Source organism: Macadamia integrifolia, chromosome 12 (genome assembly GCF_013358625.1).
Source record: "Macadamia integrifolia cultivar HAES 741 chromosome 12, SCU_Mint_v3, whole genome shotgun sequence".
NCBI lineage: Eukaryota > Viridiplantae > Streptophyta > Magnoliopsida > Proteales > Proteaceae > Macadamia > Macadamia integrifolia.
In genome coordinates, this window is record NC_056568.1 from 25,606,636 (window position 1) to 25,624,121 (window position 17,486).

General features: G+C 40.2%; 1 protein-coding gene across 1 annotated transcript; it reads left to right on the forward strand.

The window, feature by feature from the left end:
* The first annotated feature begins 11,808 nt into the window (after positions 1-11,808).
* On the forward strand, positions 11,809-15,300 carry LOC122058226 (protein ETHYLENE INSENSITIVE 3-like). Its single transcript, XM_042620807.1, has 2 exons — positions 11,809-11,954; positions 12,930-15,300. Exon 2 carries the CDS (start codon positions 13,089-13,091, stop codon positions 14,907-14,909), a length of 1,821 nt encoding a protein of 606 aa, XP_042476741.1. The 5' UTR covers positions 11,809-11,954; positions 12,930-13,088; the 3' UTR covers positions 14,910-15,300.
* Positions 15,301-17,486: the final 2,186 nt, after the last annotated feature.

A 17,486-nucleotide genomic window follows, 5' to 3' on the forward strand; every position in this document is an offset into this window, starting at 1 on the left:
TTCGTTTTCTCTTTCTTTTTATATTGTTCAAATTCTATCAAAATTGTAGGTCAATGAGTATTATTATACGTATATATATATATATATATATTTTTTTTTTCTCTCTCTTTGAGTATTTGGCTCCATTAGGGTAGTTGGTCCCAAAGAAGAGACATCTTAGAATGGAAATCAGAGATCGATTTCCCCTTTACTTCCTTTAGGAAACGAGTATCCAGTTTAGATTTATATTGTTGAAAAAAATTGGTAGCCATACTTTTAGCTTCGAAATCCCATGCATTATTGGTGGCGTGAAACTTCCCCAATTGCATACTAATGGACAATGTAATTGTGTGGGCAACCCAAAAAAGAATTTTAGGATTGTTAATTTAACATTTGTTGAACTTTGAAGAAAGGATATGAATTTGAAATTGATGAAACCGTTATTCAAAATCGAATCGAACTGTTTATTAAATGGCTCGATTTCCATTCTAAGCTGTGATTAGATTTTGGCTTTGAAGTTTAAATCGTTGATAAATCGTTTAAATAAGCCGCTAAACCAATTAACATATATGTAGTAAGTTTAAGTCATTCAGTGTAAAGTTTACATATATTTCTATTAAAAAATTTAAGTTTACATTAAACAACTATTAAAAAAAACATATAACAATAAGCAATTCAATTCAATATTACAATTTACATCTATTTGGCTAAAGATTTTAAAAGTAAAGAAGTTGTTTGGATAAAAAATTAGAAAATATAAGAAAACTGGTTAAAACCATTTAACCGAAACAGTTTATAAATGGACTTTATTAAATGATTCGGTTTTGATTGTACTTAAAAAATCTTGCATCAAACCGTCTACATCGGAACCAAACCGATTAACACCCTTACTTTGAAGCAGATCCAAAATTGATAAACCAAAGAGTGGCTATCTAAATGTATACGTACACATGGAAAACCCCCAATAACGCGCTCAAGGGTCCTCTTCATCAGGTCATCCTCCATGTAGGTGATCCATCACGTTGCCTATTGTCGTGGCCGACCCTCCAGGTCGCCCATCCTCATGATCAATCCTCCTGGTCACCCATCCTTATGACCGACCTTCAAGTCACCAATGTCACACCCCGTTCACACAGAACCGGATCGGTGACCGAGATAAATCTGGTTAACCCATACCTGCCAGGATCATCTGATGCAGTATCCCACCACAGCATACCCACATCTAAGATAAGTGTTCAAAAGTTCAGCAGAAGATTTAAATTACCTGTAAATTTTTCTAATATACTTGATACCCAAATTGTAGTATATAGCTAAGTACATGTGGGCCCACAGGCATGATATTTATACAAAAAGAATAACAATTTACGTATCAAGTACACAAAAGGGAAGGTCGTCAAAAGAATCAAAAAGTGAAATCTTGTACAGTGTCATTACTGCAGTCCCATAGCACAGCTCTCGCACATGCAATCAACACCGTGCTCATACTCCTCAGGGATTCACCAATCCTCAACAGAAAACTCGACTGTGGAGCTCGACTCCTGATCTTCAGGTGGGTGACCTATAAAATCATTTAAAAGAGGTATGCACGTGGGATGAGTTCACCAGCTCAGTAAGTGAAAAGAAGGACCATGCAAACATTCACATCATATGCATTATAGGCTATGTAATTCATTTTAAATCTTATCCACCTAAACAACATTACTAAGTCTTAGGTTATGTACTACTCACAACCATAGTGCGCGTATGCCCCAGGTACGAGTCACGAACTCCATCCCGTGATACGCCCATAGGGTTGTCGAAGAAGGTCCACCGTGCGTACTTAGAAAAGTAAAGTATGCCGAGTACCGGCTCTCAACATAAAAGTAAATGACAGAAATGTAAAGGTGCCGACCTCGATAATTTAAAAGCAATACGATTGGCCCTCTTGAATATACCACTGAGGTTGTTGACTGTCCTAATGACTCACCGGGCATATGTCTAACCGCCACAGTGATCCGACAACCGCGACCACTGTTTCTCCCCAAGTGATAACCCAACACCTCAACCCCTATTGGGATGGATCATAGCACAAAGAATGATAATCCTAAACCGTATGCTCCTATATGACAAAGTATGATTGCATAGTACCACCGCATCCCATACCACGGGTCACCAATGTACTCGTTTTCAAAAAGACTATGACATCTAGTCTAATAATGCATCATGCACAGTAATTCAACCGTTCATCACATAAGCACATCATTCATTTAACATTGAGAATGTAAGGCACAATACACATCATAAATCATTTGTTTAGAATGCAAAAGCAATGCGTGCGAATGGCATACGAGGATGACTAATCTACACATAACTTACATGATAACATGGCTAGTATAAATACAATTTAATGATGCAAAATAAGCCTTGAAATAGAGTCAAATGTCCTCTCCCCACTTACCTGTTGGGTACAAAAGCTCACGTTCGGTACGGGTGAGATCCGACGTGAGAAATATAAATTCTAGTGGAATCTATCATAAGCGAATGAGGTTAGCATTTCACCACCTTGGGGTCAAAACTAATGATGTTTAATGTTTAAATCATATTTAAAATCATAAAAGAAGGTTATCCGCCTGTTTTGGGCCCATTCGGGCTTAAAAATTCAATTGGTGGGAAACAGGTGGGCCAGACAGCCCACCTGTCATCGCCCGTCAGTCCAACAGGCGGGCCAGATAGCCTGCTGGTTCAACCGGTTGGCCCCCTCAGGTGGATGGGTTAGCCCGTCAGTCTTCACCCTCCTGTTGGAATTAAGGTGTTGTCCCGAGCGGGCGGCTTTGCCCGCCGATCTTCGCCCACCTGTGGGGGAAAAAATTGGTTTTTCCATTTGAAACGTTCCTCAACCTTGGGAAAACCAAATGTGGTTGTTTCAATCACATTTTTCACACATCTAAGGTCTTATAAGATGATTCCAACCTAGATCTAAGTTAGATTTAAGGATTGAAAAACAATCTTACCTTCTTTACTCAAAAACTCTTCCAAAACCCTAAAATCACTTCTTAACTCAAGAAATCACTAATGTTTCTCAAATCTTGTAAATACTTCTTTAAACCTTCAAAATCAACACATAGACCATCTATTAAACCTTAGATTCATTATCTCAAGTGGAATTAACAAGATCTCAAGGAACTCTACCCAATTCAAGGGTTTCACTTGGGGTTTGGTGAAAGTTTAAGAAGTATAGCTTTCGCTCACCTCAAATCGTAGGTCTCGTGTTGGGGATCACTTTTTCGGTGCCAGAATGAGAAGATCAAACCTCAGTGTCGCTTAAAATCATTTCTTCCCTTTTTTTTTTTCTTTTCCTTTCTTTGTTCTCTTTTCTTCCTTTCTTCTCTCTCTCTTGTTTACTCTTCTCACTCACTCTTTAATGCATTAAATGAGAAAAAGAAAAAACATAATAAGTGCTATTTATACTAGAGAATATCTAGTAACCACATGGGTGGGTCACACAGGTGGACGGGTTCGCCCGCCTGTGACCTCACACCTGATGGTTAAAACTTAGCCAAACAATTAAGATTTCGATGGGACTCGGCTCCAACATGTATCTCACTCTCGGCACAAGATATATAATACGTATATACTTTAGGATACGGCTACATACCAGCATTACCCGTACATGGCCTTATGATGCGTGCATGTACATGGCTTGGGTACACCCGTCTCCTTTGGCACTGACATGGACTTGTCTGGCCAACCTATGTTTAAAGTCACCCTTGCCATCATGGTCCATAGGGAACCCGCCTTAACCCTCTCTGATTCGGGTCCTGCATGGTTAAACCGAGTCAACCGTGTAAGTAAACCAAGTTTTAAAAGTAGGGTATCACATTAACTCCCCCTTTTTGAAAATTTCATCCTCGAAATTGGCGTACCTGGTTATTCGAAAATATGAGGGTACTTGGCTTGGATTTCATTTTCTTTCTCCCAAGATGCTTCTTCAAGTGAATGGTTAGCCCATCGCACCTTTACGAAGGAAATGGAGCGGTTGCGAAGGGTTTTCACTTTTCGGTCTAAGATTTCGACTGGCTATTCTTTATAGGTCATATAAGCTTCTAGATATTCTGGTTCCACAGGTAACACATGCAATGGATCATGAACGTATCGCTTCAGCATGGATAAATGGAATACATTATGAACATTTTCAAGTGAAGTTGGAAGAGCAAGCATGTAGGCTACTGAGCCAACCCGAGTCAAAATCTCAAATGGGCCAATGTACCTCGGGCTCAACTTACCCTTTCTATGGAACCTATACAATATTTTAGTAGGAGAAAATCTTAAAAAACACCTTTTCTTCTGCTTGAAACTCAATCTCTTTCCTGCGGGTTTCTGCATAGCTCTTTTAACGTGACTGAGCTACCTTAATCCTTTCTCGAATAACATTGACCTTGTCACATGTGATCTGTATCATTTCGGGTCCTAACATTCGGCGTTCGCCTACCTCATTCCAATATAGAGGAGTTCTACACTTCTCACCATATAATGCCTCATATGGACCCATCCCAATTGTAGCTTAATAACTGTTGTTATAGGCAAACTCCATAAGGGGTATATATTCTTCCCAACTACTAGACATTTCCATTGCACATGCCCTGAGCATGTCTTCTAATATCTGTATGGTTCGCTTTGACTGACCATCAGTCTGTGGGTGGAAAACAGTACTCAAGTTCACTTGTGATCCTAAAGTATGCTGGAAACTTTTTCAAAATTTGGAAGTGAACCTTGGGTCCCTATCTGACACAATCCTCACTGGCACTCCATGCAAGCACACTATGTTATCCATATAAAGTTATGCTAACTTGGCCATAGAGAATTTGGTCTTGATGGGAATGAAATGAGCAGTCTTAGTAAGCCGATCAACTATCACCCAAATCACATCCATCCCCTTAGCTGTGCGTGGTAGTCCGGTGACAAAGTCCATCGTTATCCTATCCCACTTCTAGTCTGGTATTGGGAGTGACTGAAGAGTACCATAAGCTCGATGCCTCTCAGCTTTTACTTTTTGGCATGTAAGGAAAATCGCCACATATAGGGCCATTGTGGTTTTCATGTTTGGCCACCAGTAGTTTTGTTTGAGGTCCTTATACATCTTTGTACTTCCTAGGTGGATTGAGTACTTAGAGCTATGTACTTCCTGCACTATCTTGTCTTGTATCTCTAAATCTTTGGGCACACACAACCTACCTCGAAACAATAATGCCTCGTCGCTGGCTAAAACGAAGTCAGGGTTATTCATTGTTTGCTCTTAAATCTTAATTCTGATTCATTGCAACTCAGGATTCAAAGGTTGTTTCATTATCATCTCTTGCCTAATAGACGGATGCACCTATAGAGCTGTCAGGGATACAGTCAACCATTTTTCTAGTTGATGTTCAAGCTCTAAGGTTGCTCCTTCATGTAAGAGGGTTTTATCCATTAGCATTGCCTCTTGTACGAGTGGTGGGATGACTACTAAGTATGAGAGTGACACAGTCTATGCCTTTCGACTCAACGCATCTGCCACTACATTAGCCTTGCCAGGATGATACTGAATGTCACAGTCATAATCCTTCATGAGCTCGAGCCATCTCCTTTGCCTCATAATCAAATCTCTTTGGGTTAAAAGGTACTTAAGGCTTTTGTGATCACTGTATATCTCACACTTCTCCCCATACAAATAATGTCTCTAAATCTTTAGGGCAAAAATGACTGCGGCTAGTTCCAAGTCATGAGTGGGGTAGTTCTTCTCATATTCCTTTAGTTGTCGGGATGCATACGTTATCACCTCACCGCGTCGCATGAGAACACAACCCAACCCGACCTGAGAAGCATCAGTATAGACTGTCATTCCCCCTGTTCCTTCAGGGATGGTCAACACAGGGGATGACACCAACCTTTTCTTCAATTCCTGAAAACTCTTCTCACATTCTTCTGTCCATTCAAATTTAACCCCCTTTTTGGTTAACTTAGTCATTGGTGCTGAGATCCGAGCAAAATTCACAATGAAGCGTCGGTAGTACCCAGCTAAACCCAAGAAACTTCTAATTTTGTAACGTTCTTGGGGTTTTTCCACTCTACTACTACTTTCACCTTAGCAGGATCCCCCTCGATTCCATCTTTAGACACTACGTGTCCTAGGAATCCAACTTGCTTAAGCTAAAATTCACACTTACTGTATTTGGCAAACAATTGTTGTTCTCTCAGCCTCTGTAATACCATCCTCAGGTGTTGAGTATGCTCCTCTTTTGTCTTAGAGTAGATCAAGACGTCATCAATAAAAATAATTATCCATTTATCCAGGACATCGTGAAATACTCGATTAATTAAATCCATGAATGCTGCCAGTGCATTGGTTAATCCAAAAGATAACACTAGGAACTCATAGTGACCATACCGAGTCCTGAAAGCTGTGTTGGGTATGTCACCACTGTTTATCTTGAGCTGGTAATAGCCTGACCCAAGGTCTATCTTTGAAAATATATTTGCACCTTGTAGTTGGTCAAATAAATCATCAATGCGTGGCAATGGATACCGGTTCTTAATGGTTAACTTATTCAATTCCTGATAGTCGATGCACATACGCAAGCTACCATTTTTTTTTCTTGAAAAACAATACTGGGGCATCCCAAGGTGAAACACTTGGGCAAATAAACCCCCTCTCCAATAATTTTTGCAACTACATCTGTAACTCCTTCAATTCGGCTGATGCCATCCTATATGGAGCTTTTGACACTGGAGCTGCTCTAGAAATCAAGTCTATGGCAAATTCTAACTCTCTATTAGGCAGTAGATGCATCAGATCATCTAGAAAGACATCATAAAATTCTTTAACCACCTCTACCTCTTCTAGAGGTGTAACCTTTGAATCAACATCATGTACCGATGCTAAGTAACCCAGACATCCACTTTCCAACAACTTTATCGCTTGAAGAGCGGAGATGAGGACCTTCCTAGCCCGTTTTATTTTATCTCCTTGGTATACCAGTTCTTTCCCTTCATCATTTGTCACCCTAATTAATTTTTTGGCACACATCACATTTGCTCGATAGGCCGACAACCAATCCATGTCCAGTATAGCGTCAAAATTCTACATGTTGAATTTGATGAGTTGTGCATTCAATTTCTTTCCACTGATTTCAACTGGGCATGGCCCATACACTTCCTTCAATTGTGTAACTTTGCCTGTAGGCATGCTAACAATCATCTCATGATCTAGTATCCTGGGTGACATACCAAGTTTTTCAGCAAATCTCTTAGATATGAGCGAATGTGTAGCTCCTGAATCAAGCAAGACATAGGCTGGTATACTCGATATAGGTGGAACACCTAGTGCAACAATGCATATAAGTATAGCAGGTCATCAAAATTCAGTATAAGAAAAATCTTAAATTAAAATGTACCTGCTACCACTTCCGTGTTGGCCTCAACTTCCTCAGCTGATAAAGCATACATTCTTCCTTGCGGTTGATTCCCCCGAGTTAAGAGAGGTCTGTACATAGAGGGCTGACTGGATGGTAAGGCTAGTCTGACTCGATAGTCTTTGAAAAAATGCCCATAAGAATGGCAATTAAAGCATCGAATGTGACGCCGAAACTGGGGCAGGGCCCCTTTGTACTTGACCTGACGTAGATGGGGGACAGGGTGGCCTTGTGACTGTAGGCACCGTACTAGTGTTCGAACAAAAAGATGTAGAGCCGGGACCATCAGCTGGTCGAGGAAGATAGCCAAATGGCCTATAGGGAGGTCTGTATGTAGGCCCAAAACTATATGACCCATGGTATACCTTGGATGAGTTACCCATGTCCGAAAATGGATTAGTCCTCTTCCACAATTCAGGTGTGAGGGATTGTTCTCCCTTCTGCTTATCTTCCATGATTTTAACCTTTTGCATAATCTGGCCATAATCTATCAAATCTAAGACCTCGAGCACTGACCCAATAGATGCCTTTAATCCCTTCAGAAATAATGTAGCCTTTTCTTCAGCTGACCTCATATGCCTAAGGGAAAAATGGAACAAGCTTTCAAACTGCTGCTAGTACTCAAGGATAGTCTTATTCCTTGAGTCAAGGCCATGAATTCTGTCTCTTTATGGTCTCTGAAGCTACGAGGGTAATGGTTTGCCAAAAATAACTCCTTGAACTACTCCCATGTGGGTTCTGGATGTGTGGCAAACAATATAAGCTTAGAGGCTTGCCACCAAGAGTTGGCTTCATTCTTGAGTTGCAGCCTTGCACAAATAAGCTTCTGTGCCTCAGTACACTCAACTAACTCAAATATCTTTTCCAACTCTTGGATCCACTGGTCCAGCTCTAGAGGATCACTCCCTACTTTAGAGAATACAGGTGGCAAGTTCTCTTGAAAGATTCCACTACCTTTGTCGTATTATTCATCGACGGGTAATTGGGTGCATATACCAGATAGTAAGGGTACAAAGGGGGCACCATATATGGAGGAGTACTGAGTGGTGAATTGGAGGTGTACCTCCGATTGGTGGTCCTATATAGGGGTGTCAATCGGTCGGGCCGGTTCGGTTTTGGTCGGGTTTAATCGGGCTTGAAGACTTTCAAAGGCTACACCGTGTCCGCCCATTTAACTAATCGGGCTTAGTTATTGAGGGCATGGTACACTTTATATTCGGTCGGTCGGTCTCGGGCTATAATCGGGCTACTTTAATCGGGCTTTAGTCGGGCTTTAACCGGGCTACGGACATGTTTAATGTTAAACGGGCTTTAATCGGTTTTTAAACAGGCCCTCTTTAAAATGTGCTCTCATATTCCGGCCCACTCATGCAAGCCCAAAAAAATGACAATAAATCAATAAATGATACCAAATATAACCATTATTTAAAATGTGAACATGTCTTTTACTTTTTAGTTTTTATTCTTTAATTTGGGGGGTAAAATAGGTATTCTACAATCATTAAAGGGTCGGGCCAAGTCGGTGCACAATAGGCCGGTCTCGGTCGGGCGTTATTCGATCGGTCTCGATCGGGCGCCCGATGGTTCAAGTAGCAAAACCGAGACCGACCATTTATAAACGGGCCGGGCTCAAGCCCGACACGTTTAATAAACGGTCCAGGCCGGGCCGATCTTTAAACAGTCGGTCCCGGTCGGTTTACCCGGTTCGGGCCACAAATTGACACCCCTACCTTACCGTCAGTCACTGCTAAGTGTCGAGTTAAAATGACTATTATACCCTTACCATTAAAAAACTCATGTTTTAACCGTTATGTCCTAGCCATTAAAAGACCTATCGATTTTTACCCTTATACTCACCTTCATCGAGAGACATCAAACACAGAGACGCGCATAAGGTCTGCAATCATCGCTGATGAAGGATTGAAAAGGGCCTTTGTTCATCTCCAGCGAGGTATCTCTCTCTTTCTCTCACTCTCATTCTCTATCTGGATTTATAGTCACTTACCGCCCTTTCTCTCACCTAGAAAAGAGATACTTTGAAAAGTCTAAGCTCTTGACATGAACAGAAATTACATATAAATATTTGTCCGACTAGAACCAATTTCCACATAAAACAATCAAACATTAAAACCATAACAGAGGACATAGATGACCTAATTAGCATAAGCACTGCAACTATAATGTTTAAACCATAACATAGGACATAGAGGAACCAATTAGCATAAGCACTGCAACTATAATCCTTGCAGTATATCAGTATACCCAAAAGTAACAAAACATAATTATTCAAGACCACTGAACAAAGATCAACCAAACAATTCTAAACCCTAAAAAACCAAATAAAAGAAACAAACCTTCTCTTGAACATTTTCCCAATACTCCGCCCCACCTGGGAGAACTTCAGTCTGAAAACTAAAGCTACAACTCCAGCGATTACAATGAGCTTCAGTTGCACAGTGTTGGTTGCCGCCTGCAAAGAAGTAACAAAGATAACTTGGCTGAAAGCTCCAGTTGAACTGTGTTGGTTTCGCTTGGTCACCGTGAGGTCCTGCAGGTTGCCGTAAACTAGGTCTTGGAATGGGGTCCAAAACCTATTGATTTGGGTAAAAAAATATTAACTTATTGTAAGGGTATTTTTGGTACTTCATATTTAATAAGGGAATTTTGGTATTTAAATTAAAATATAGTTGCTGACATCAGCAAATAAGATATATTCTTTAAAGTGACTGACGGTAGGGGGTCTTAGAATAATTTTGTGAAACAGGGGGTGGTCTTATAATTGTGGCATTCTCCAGGGGGTGGTGCAGTAAATTTTCCTTATTATTATTATTATTATTATTATTATTATTATTATTATTATTATTATTATTATTATTATCTCACCACTTTGATTTGTTTCTTTACTATTCTAAAAGGGAAAGGGTTCTTTTAGGCAAGTGGCCCAAAGGAGCACCAATAAGGTGTGGCAAAAGATTATTTACATTTAAAGTCAACACGATTATTTCATGTGAGGTGGAGAGAGATGGATCCAGATGTGTTAGTGTACCATACCCCATGACTTAGAGAACATTCCTATTTTAGAATTAAATTTATAATGAAAGAAAAAAAAAAAAAATAGGGTTTCGAATCCATTGTTGCCATCTTAAACAACACAAGTTGTCGCGGTCTTTTTCAAATTTTAGGCTTCGTATAGTGGCATCCACAACCTTTTTCGGATTTTTCAGAATTGAGATTATATTCATATCTCTAGTCAAAACTAGAGTGAACACGATCCCCACGAATACTATCCAAAACTATTTAGGAGTTGATAAATTTTATGGGTGGGATCCCAACTCTCACATAATCCCACTCGTGGGTAAAAATTCTAAAATTTTCTAAAACTCAAAGGGTTAAAAGTCTGAGCACACCGCCCTCTGCATCCCTCTATCTTCTCTTCCCCCTTTGAAATGACCCTCTACCCTCTCCTAAATGATGCCTGAGACCCCATTAGTGTTGCCCGGTAGTTTGCCGCGTGCAGGCGGTGTGCTTGTGCCTACCCCTCTCTCATATAATAATTAGGTGGATTATTATTGTCACAAAGGTCTTTTTATTTATTTTTTTGTTTTTTAAATGTCACAAAAAATCTATTCTGTTATGTGAACAGATGATGTCTATTCCAACAATCGGATAGAGCACACGGTTTAGATTAGCCAAGTGTCAGATTTCATAGTCTAATTTAATCAAATGCCCCCTTTTGTATTGTCACACATCATCTGTATTTTATGCATACATGCCAGTACTTTAGACATTATTCTAAGCTCTCCTAACTTTGAGTGGAAACAAATGGTTTAGATAAAATAATAATAATAATAATAATAATAATAATAATAATAATAATAACTATATGTTATGTAAACCTAAGGGAGTAGTGTAGTTGGTGAACAGACTCCCACTAAGTACACCTTGGATCGCTCACACGGGATTAAAAGAAAAAAAAAACATATGTTATGCAATTATAGTTAAGGGAAAATAATTGCCTTGCCATGGCCAGAGTACTTATCCCCAACGCCACTGTCGTCATGGGAATATGAGTATAGGAGGTTAAAAAAAAATTCTGTCGAGGGCATTTTAGTAAATTAACACAGCCATTTTCTCTTCCCGTAAACTGGGGATCAGGTGTTGAGGCCGCTTTTTTGACACACACGTTGGGACGCGCTCCCGACGCAATTCTGCCTCAGTGCCTCTCACATCGACGCTTCCCCTTGATTCTCTTCAATGTCCAAAGAAGGTTAAAATATCCAAAAAGGTTAAAAAATCCAGTCATTTCTGCGTCTTAAGTATTAACCGCGGTTAAATTTCATCTAACCATGGTTAATAATCCATCCAACTGATACTTACCCAGATTATATATTTCTCTACTGTGACAAGAGTTAAAAACTAATACCACCTCTCTCTCTCTCTCTCTCTCGCTCTCTCTCTCATTTTCTCCTTTCTCTTTCTCTTTTTCTTTCTCTTGTAGTGAATAGCAGAGCCTTGGCGAGGATCTTAATGGAGGAAGCGAAGACCTAACTGGTAGGAGAAATATTTTCTGGACCTTCTCTGAGCTCGTTACTGTTGGTCTCTTTTCATTTAATATTTTCTTTGGTCTGGATCTCTGAATTTTGATTCTTTGTTTCTCTGATCAATCCCTGCGACTCTGTTTTTTCTCAAGTTTGTGATTGTTTCATGATCGATGCTTTCCATTATGGACTTTTGATTGCAACTTGATGAGGTCTGAAGAAGTTGATTTCTTAGTATTTTATTTTTCTGGAAATTAGTTTATTCATTTATCGGTTAATTTGACATTTCCGTGACTAGTTTAGCCTGAGAATCGCTGAAAACGCTTTGGGATCTGGCAGGTTTGTGTGGAGGATCGTGTCGTTTCGTACTCATCATTTTCCAGCTAATTTTTAGATTTTTCCTTAATTCCTTTAATTTTGTGTCACTATTTACCATGCTAGGCCTTGCTCGTGGTTTTCAGAGCTTTCGGATTAATGATTTCTATGGTCTGAGCGTTTTAGTTTCGGAATTCATTCTTCTGATACCCAAGTCGCTGGAGGTTGGTCGAAAATTTTCAGTGTCTTCTTCTTACACGGATTTGTCGTAAAATTCACCGGAGATTCTGGGTTGCGTCGTCACTGGTTGATGTTGCTATAGAGCAAGATCTGACGGCTAGTTGTTGATCTAATGGATGGAATCCATTTGATTCTTCTTCGTGATCCTTCTTGACAGTAATTACACGTTTCGTCTTCTTTTGGTTAGGCTAGATTTCATTTCTTGTTTCCTTTTCTGCTCTTGTAGCGTTTATCCTGTCTTTAGTCTTCAAATTTTAATCCTAATATCACATGAAAAAAAAAAAACCCTTCATTGTGGTTCTATTTCTGTAAAATTATCTTATTTAAGTAGTTCTTCTTGATGTGGTTGTTTTCTGGTGGACGGTGTGATTGTTTCTGAGGGTTTTTTTTTTTCCTGAGTAATTCTAATTCTAATTTACGTGTCTGTTTTTAGGGAGAGATCAATTTACGATTCTGAAAAATTGTTCCAAGTGAGATTGGTCAGTAGGCCCTGCAATCAAAGAGGGAGAGGCGTGAAGTTGCAGAACTTGAAGTGGGTTTAACTGAGTTTTCTGTAAAAGGCTTGGATTTGTTGTCCGACTTTAGATCAGTGATGATGGGAATCTTTGAAGAAATGGGGTTTTGCGCAAATCTTGATTTTATGTCTGCTCCACCAGTAGAGGGAGATCTGGCCCCTGAAGGAGAACCAGAGGCCACTGTTGAGGAGGATTATAGTGATGAAGAGATGGATGTTGATGAGTTGGAGAGGAGGATGTGGAGGGATCGGATGCTTCTGAGACGGCTCAAAGAACAGAACAAGGGGAAGGAGGGAGTTGATACTGTGAAGCAGAGGCAATCGCAGGAACAGGCTCGAAGAAAGAAGATGTCGCGAGCACAAGATGGGATTCTGAAGTATATGCTGAAGATGATGGAAGTTTGTAAAGCTCAGGGTTTTGTGTATGGAATCATCCCTGAGAAGGGAAAGCCTGTGAGCGGTGCTTCTGATAATCTTCGTGCGTGGTGGAAGGAGAAAGTGAGATTTGATAGAAATGGTCCCGCTGCAATAGCCAAGTATCAGGCTGATAATGCGTTCCAGGGGAAGAACGAAGACTCTAATGTGGTTGCCTCCACCCCTCATACTCTGCAAGAGCTTCAAGACACCACTCTTGGTTCGCTATTGTCGGCTCTGATGCAGCACTGTGATCCACCTCAGAGGAGGTTCCCATTGGAGAAGGGTGTTGCTCCACCATGGTGGCCTACTAGCAAAGAGGAATGGTGGCCTCAATTGGGGTTTCCAAAAGATCAAGGTCCTCCCCCTTACAAGAAGCCTCATGATCTGAAGAAGGCGTGGAAGGTGAGCGTGCTTACTGCTGTTATCAAGCACATGTTTCCTGATATTGCCAAGATCCGCAAGCTAGTGAGGCAATCGAAGTGCTTGCAGGATAAGATGACTGCAAAGGAGAGCGCGACTTGGTTGGCCATAATTAACCAGGAGGAGGCCTTGTCTAGGAAACTTTACCCTGATCGATGCCCACCAATATCCTCAGCTGGTGGGAGTGGATCTTTTGTTCTCAGTGAAAGCAGTGAGTATGATGTTGAAGGGGTTGAAGATGAACAGAGTTTTGAAGTAGAGGAGTGCAAACCCCATGATGCAAACATGTTCAATATGCGGATGGTTGGAAACAAGTTTGCTTTCCCTGCCCCAGTCAAGGGAGAGATTACCAGCTCGGATTTCAATCAGAAGCGGAATTCATCATCTGATGAGCCTGAAGCAGAAAATGTTGATCACAGGATCTACACTTGTGAGAACCTTCGCTGCCCTTACAGTGATAACTGCTCGGGCTTTCTTGACAGAACGTCAAGGAATAATCACCAGGCGAATTGCCCATTTCGCAGTGTTTCACAGGGGTTTGGAGTCTCCAATTTCCAGACTGAGGAAAAACCAGCCATCTTCTCTGTGCCATATGCTCAACCCAGGCTGGCACCTCCAGTGCCAAACCTGACTCAGCCATCCTTCAATCTGTCAGGTCTTGGGCTATCAAACGATGGGCAGAAAATTATATCGGAGCTTATGTCAATCTATGATACTGATCTGCAGCAAAGCAAGGTCTCAAAGTCTGGAACTGATACTGTTTTAGAAGATCAAAATCCTGGGCAGCCAAGAACTCAACTGGATGAGACCTTCTTTGGTGGTAACATCTTCGAGGGGACCAATGCAGCAATCAACCATACAATGTTCCCTCGAGATGAAGTACAGTTTGACCAGTGTAAGACGTTCGACCCACCATTTGAGCCCAATCCTAGCGACATCGGAGCAGACTTCAGATTTGGGTCTCCTTTTAACTTGCCGTCTGTTGATTTTACTGATGTCATGCCTAGAGGAACGGTGGACACAATGTCCTGCAAGCAAGACAATTCAATCTGGTTCATGTGAAGATAGCTTTGAGCAATTATCCTTGGGTGGTCCTCTTGGCATTTCATTTGGTTGGCAGGGGGAACTTGGTATCTGGAAATGTAAATTCTTGAAGGAATGCTGTCACTACATTTGTCTGCTGTAATCAGGTGAAGCTTCTACCTGCTGCCAGTCAATAGCCTCCGAAGGATGTTAAACCCTGTAGGGAATTGTTTCTCTTTAGAGCTAGGATCTAAGATTTAGGCTTTCTAGGGTCTTTTTAGTTGCAGGATCTGAAATCAGAACTGGGTTTATATATGTTCTGAACCTTAGCGTGATTCGATCCTGTCATCAAAATGCTTAGACTTTCGTAGTTTCATACCTTTGTATTAAGATTTAAACAATATTAAATATGGTTGTTTGGTTTTCTTAAGCATGGTATCTATATTTCTCTTATTCCATCTTTTTCTGTTTGATGTTGTTATGAACTGACTGCATTTCTCCCCTTTTCCAACCATGTTGAGGACTATATTTTCTATTTGTTGGTACAGACGTTCATTTCTGGTGGAAATTTGTGTCACTCAAGCAAACGTAGGGGCTTTGAGAAACTGAACTAGAACCCCTTTAAAATCCTAATCTTCAATCTTTCTCCATTGATATGAGCTCTTCCTTGCCTCGTGTAGTAGAGTAAGATGTGAACAAATGATTAGTTGGCTTATCATCAATTGGGTTAAGGCTGAGTTGTTGTTATAGATCATTATAATCAGTGATTCAATGTTGCAGAGCTTCAACGAGTAGTTGGTTCCCTCCGATCTCTCCTAGCTAGCTAGGCAAAAATTAACTTGACCCAATCGATGATTTTTAGTACTTGATCCATTTACATTGATATTTTGATCTTTCTTTAGTCCATGGAAAATCCTTACTTGACTATTGAAACTGACTTGAACCGTGACTGGCGCCTTCATGACCCCATCTGCTTCTCACCTTTGCATAGCAAAACAGAGGCTGTCAACTTCTTTCTGCTTCTTTTCCTCACGGCTGTTTTTGGGGGGAGGGGGGGAGAACTTAGTTGACAGATTTCTTGCTTCTCTAAAGAGAAAAGACAAAGGGAGAGAGGGACATCTCTCTCTCTCTCTCTCAGTGAGAGATGGGCCTTTCTCCATCTCCTCCATTTTCCTCTTGTCACTTAATTGTGTCTGTCATCTATGGTGGTTGTGGAATAGTTAAATGAGAAACCATGAATAGAGAGATGAGTTCAAGTTGAATAAATCCAAACACAATTTGTTTCTTGAAAGATACTCTGTAAGCCCATTATTTTTTGTGGTGGGGTCAGTGGGATTTATTGTCTTCGAGTATCTCTAATGGCAATAGGACCTCAAAGACAGCTTAGGTGAGTCGCAGTCAGACGCCAAACTTGAACACTATTTTCAGGCTTTTTAAACACGTGATAAAACTGTAGTGGTCCTCTCATTGAAAGGTGTGGGAAACAAAAAGAAAAGGTTTCGTAAAAGATGGGAACAAAAGGTGACAAGCATTATTGATTCTTTTTGGACAGTTTATTTTAGAACCGATCCAATTTTGAGGAATTTATTTTTTGGATTGGAATCAGGTGGAGTTTTAAAACCTTGCTTTCACCAGCACACAATACTTTTTACTTGATAAAGTGGTCTTCCGGGTTTTAAAAACTTGCTTTCACAAGCGCATAATACTTTTTCTTAGTTAAGTGGTCCTCTGGGGTCTCAACGAGTATTATAGCTGAATCATTTGGAGCTCTTGGTTCAAACATATGGATTATTTTGATCTGCTTGCAGGGATTAAATCTTGGGAATCAGATCAATGCCGGTGGAAGCTGATATTGATATGATATTGATCTGGATCAGTCTATACCAGCCTGAGTCGGTCTATTTTATTCTTGCTTTTCATAAATAAAAAAAGGAGGGTGTTCCTGATGTTACCCTTGATTTGATACTGATATCCGATTCAGGACAGTCAGGTATTGGCCTAGCGATATGATCCAATTGATCCCATACTGATACGTTTTTTTCCGGTAAGGATACCTATACTTAGAACCCTGCCTGTTTGTGCTTGATCATCTAGGAATATCAATTAGAGAATTTTGGAAAGCCTTCAATAATCCACGATTATGGAAGGCAAAAGTAATATTATGCGGCGACCTTCATCCCCAAAAAAAAGTAAAGTTCATCTAAAAAAAAATATTATGCTGCGATGATGATCTTCAATAATCCATGATTATGGAAGGAAGGCATAATTAATATTATTCGATGATGGTGATCTTCAATAATCCACAATTATCGAAGGCATAATTAATATTATGCGATGATGGTAATCTTCAATAATCCACGATTATGGAAGGCATAATTAACTAATATTATATGTTTTATTAATCGATCACATGGGCATTAGACTATTAAATGGGAGAACAATGTTTTTTTTGGGGGTTAGAGTTAGTTGAGTTTGTGAAAAGTAAGGGATTTATGAAAGTCATATAAACTAAGAAAGCTTATGGTGATAGCGATTAGCGAATATGGATGTTGGAAGGTGGAAAGATTCCTCACGCAAGCCTTGAGAAGGCCTAGTTGTTTCGATTTTGATGGGCGT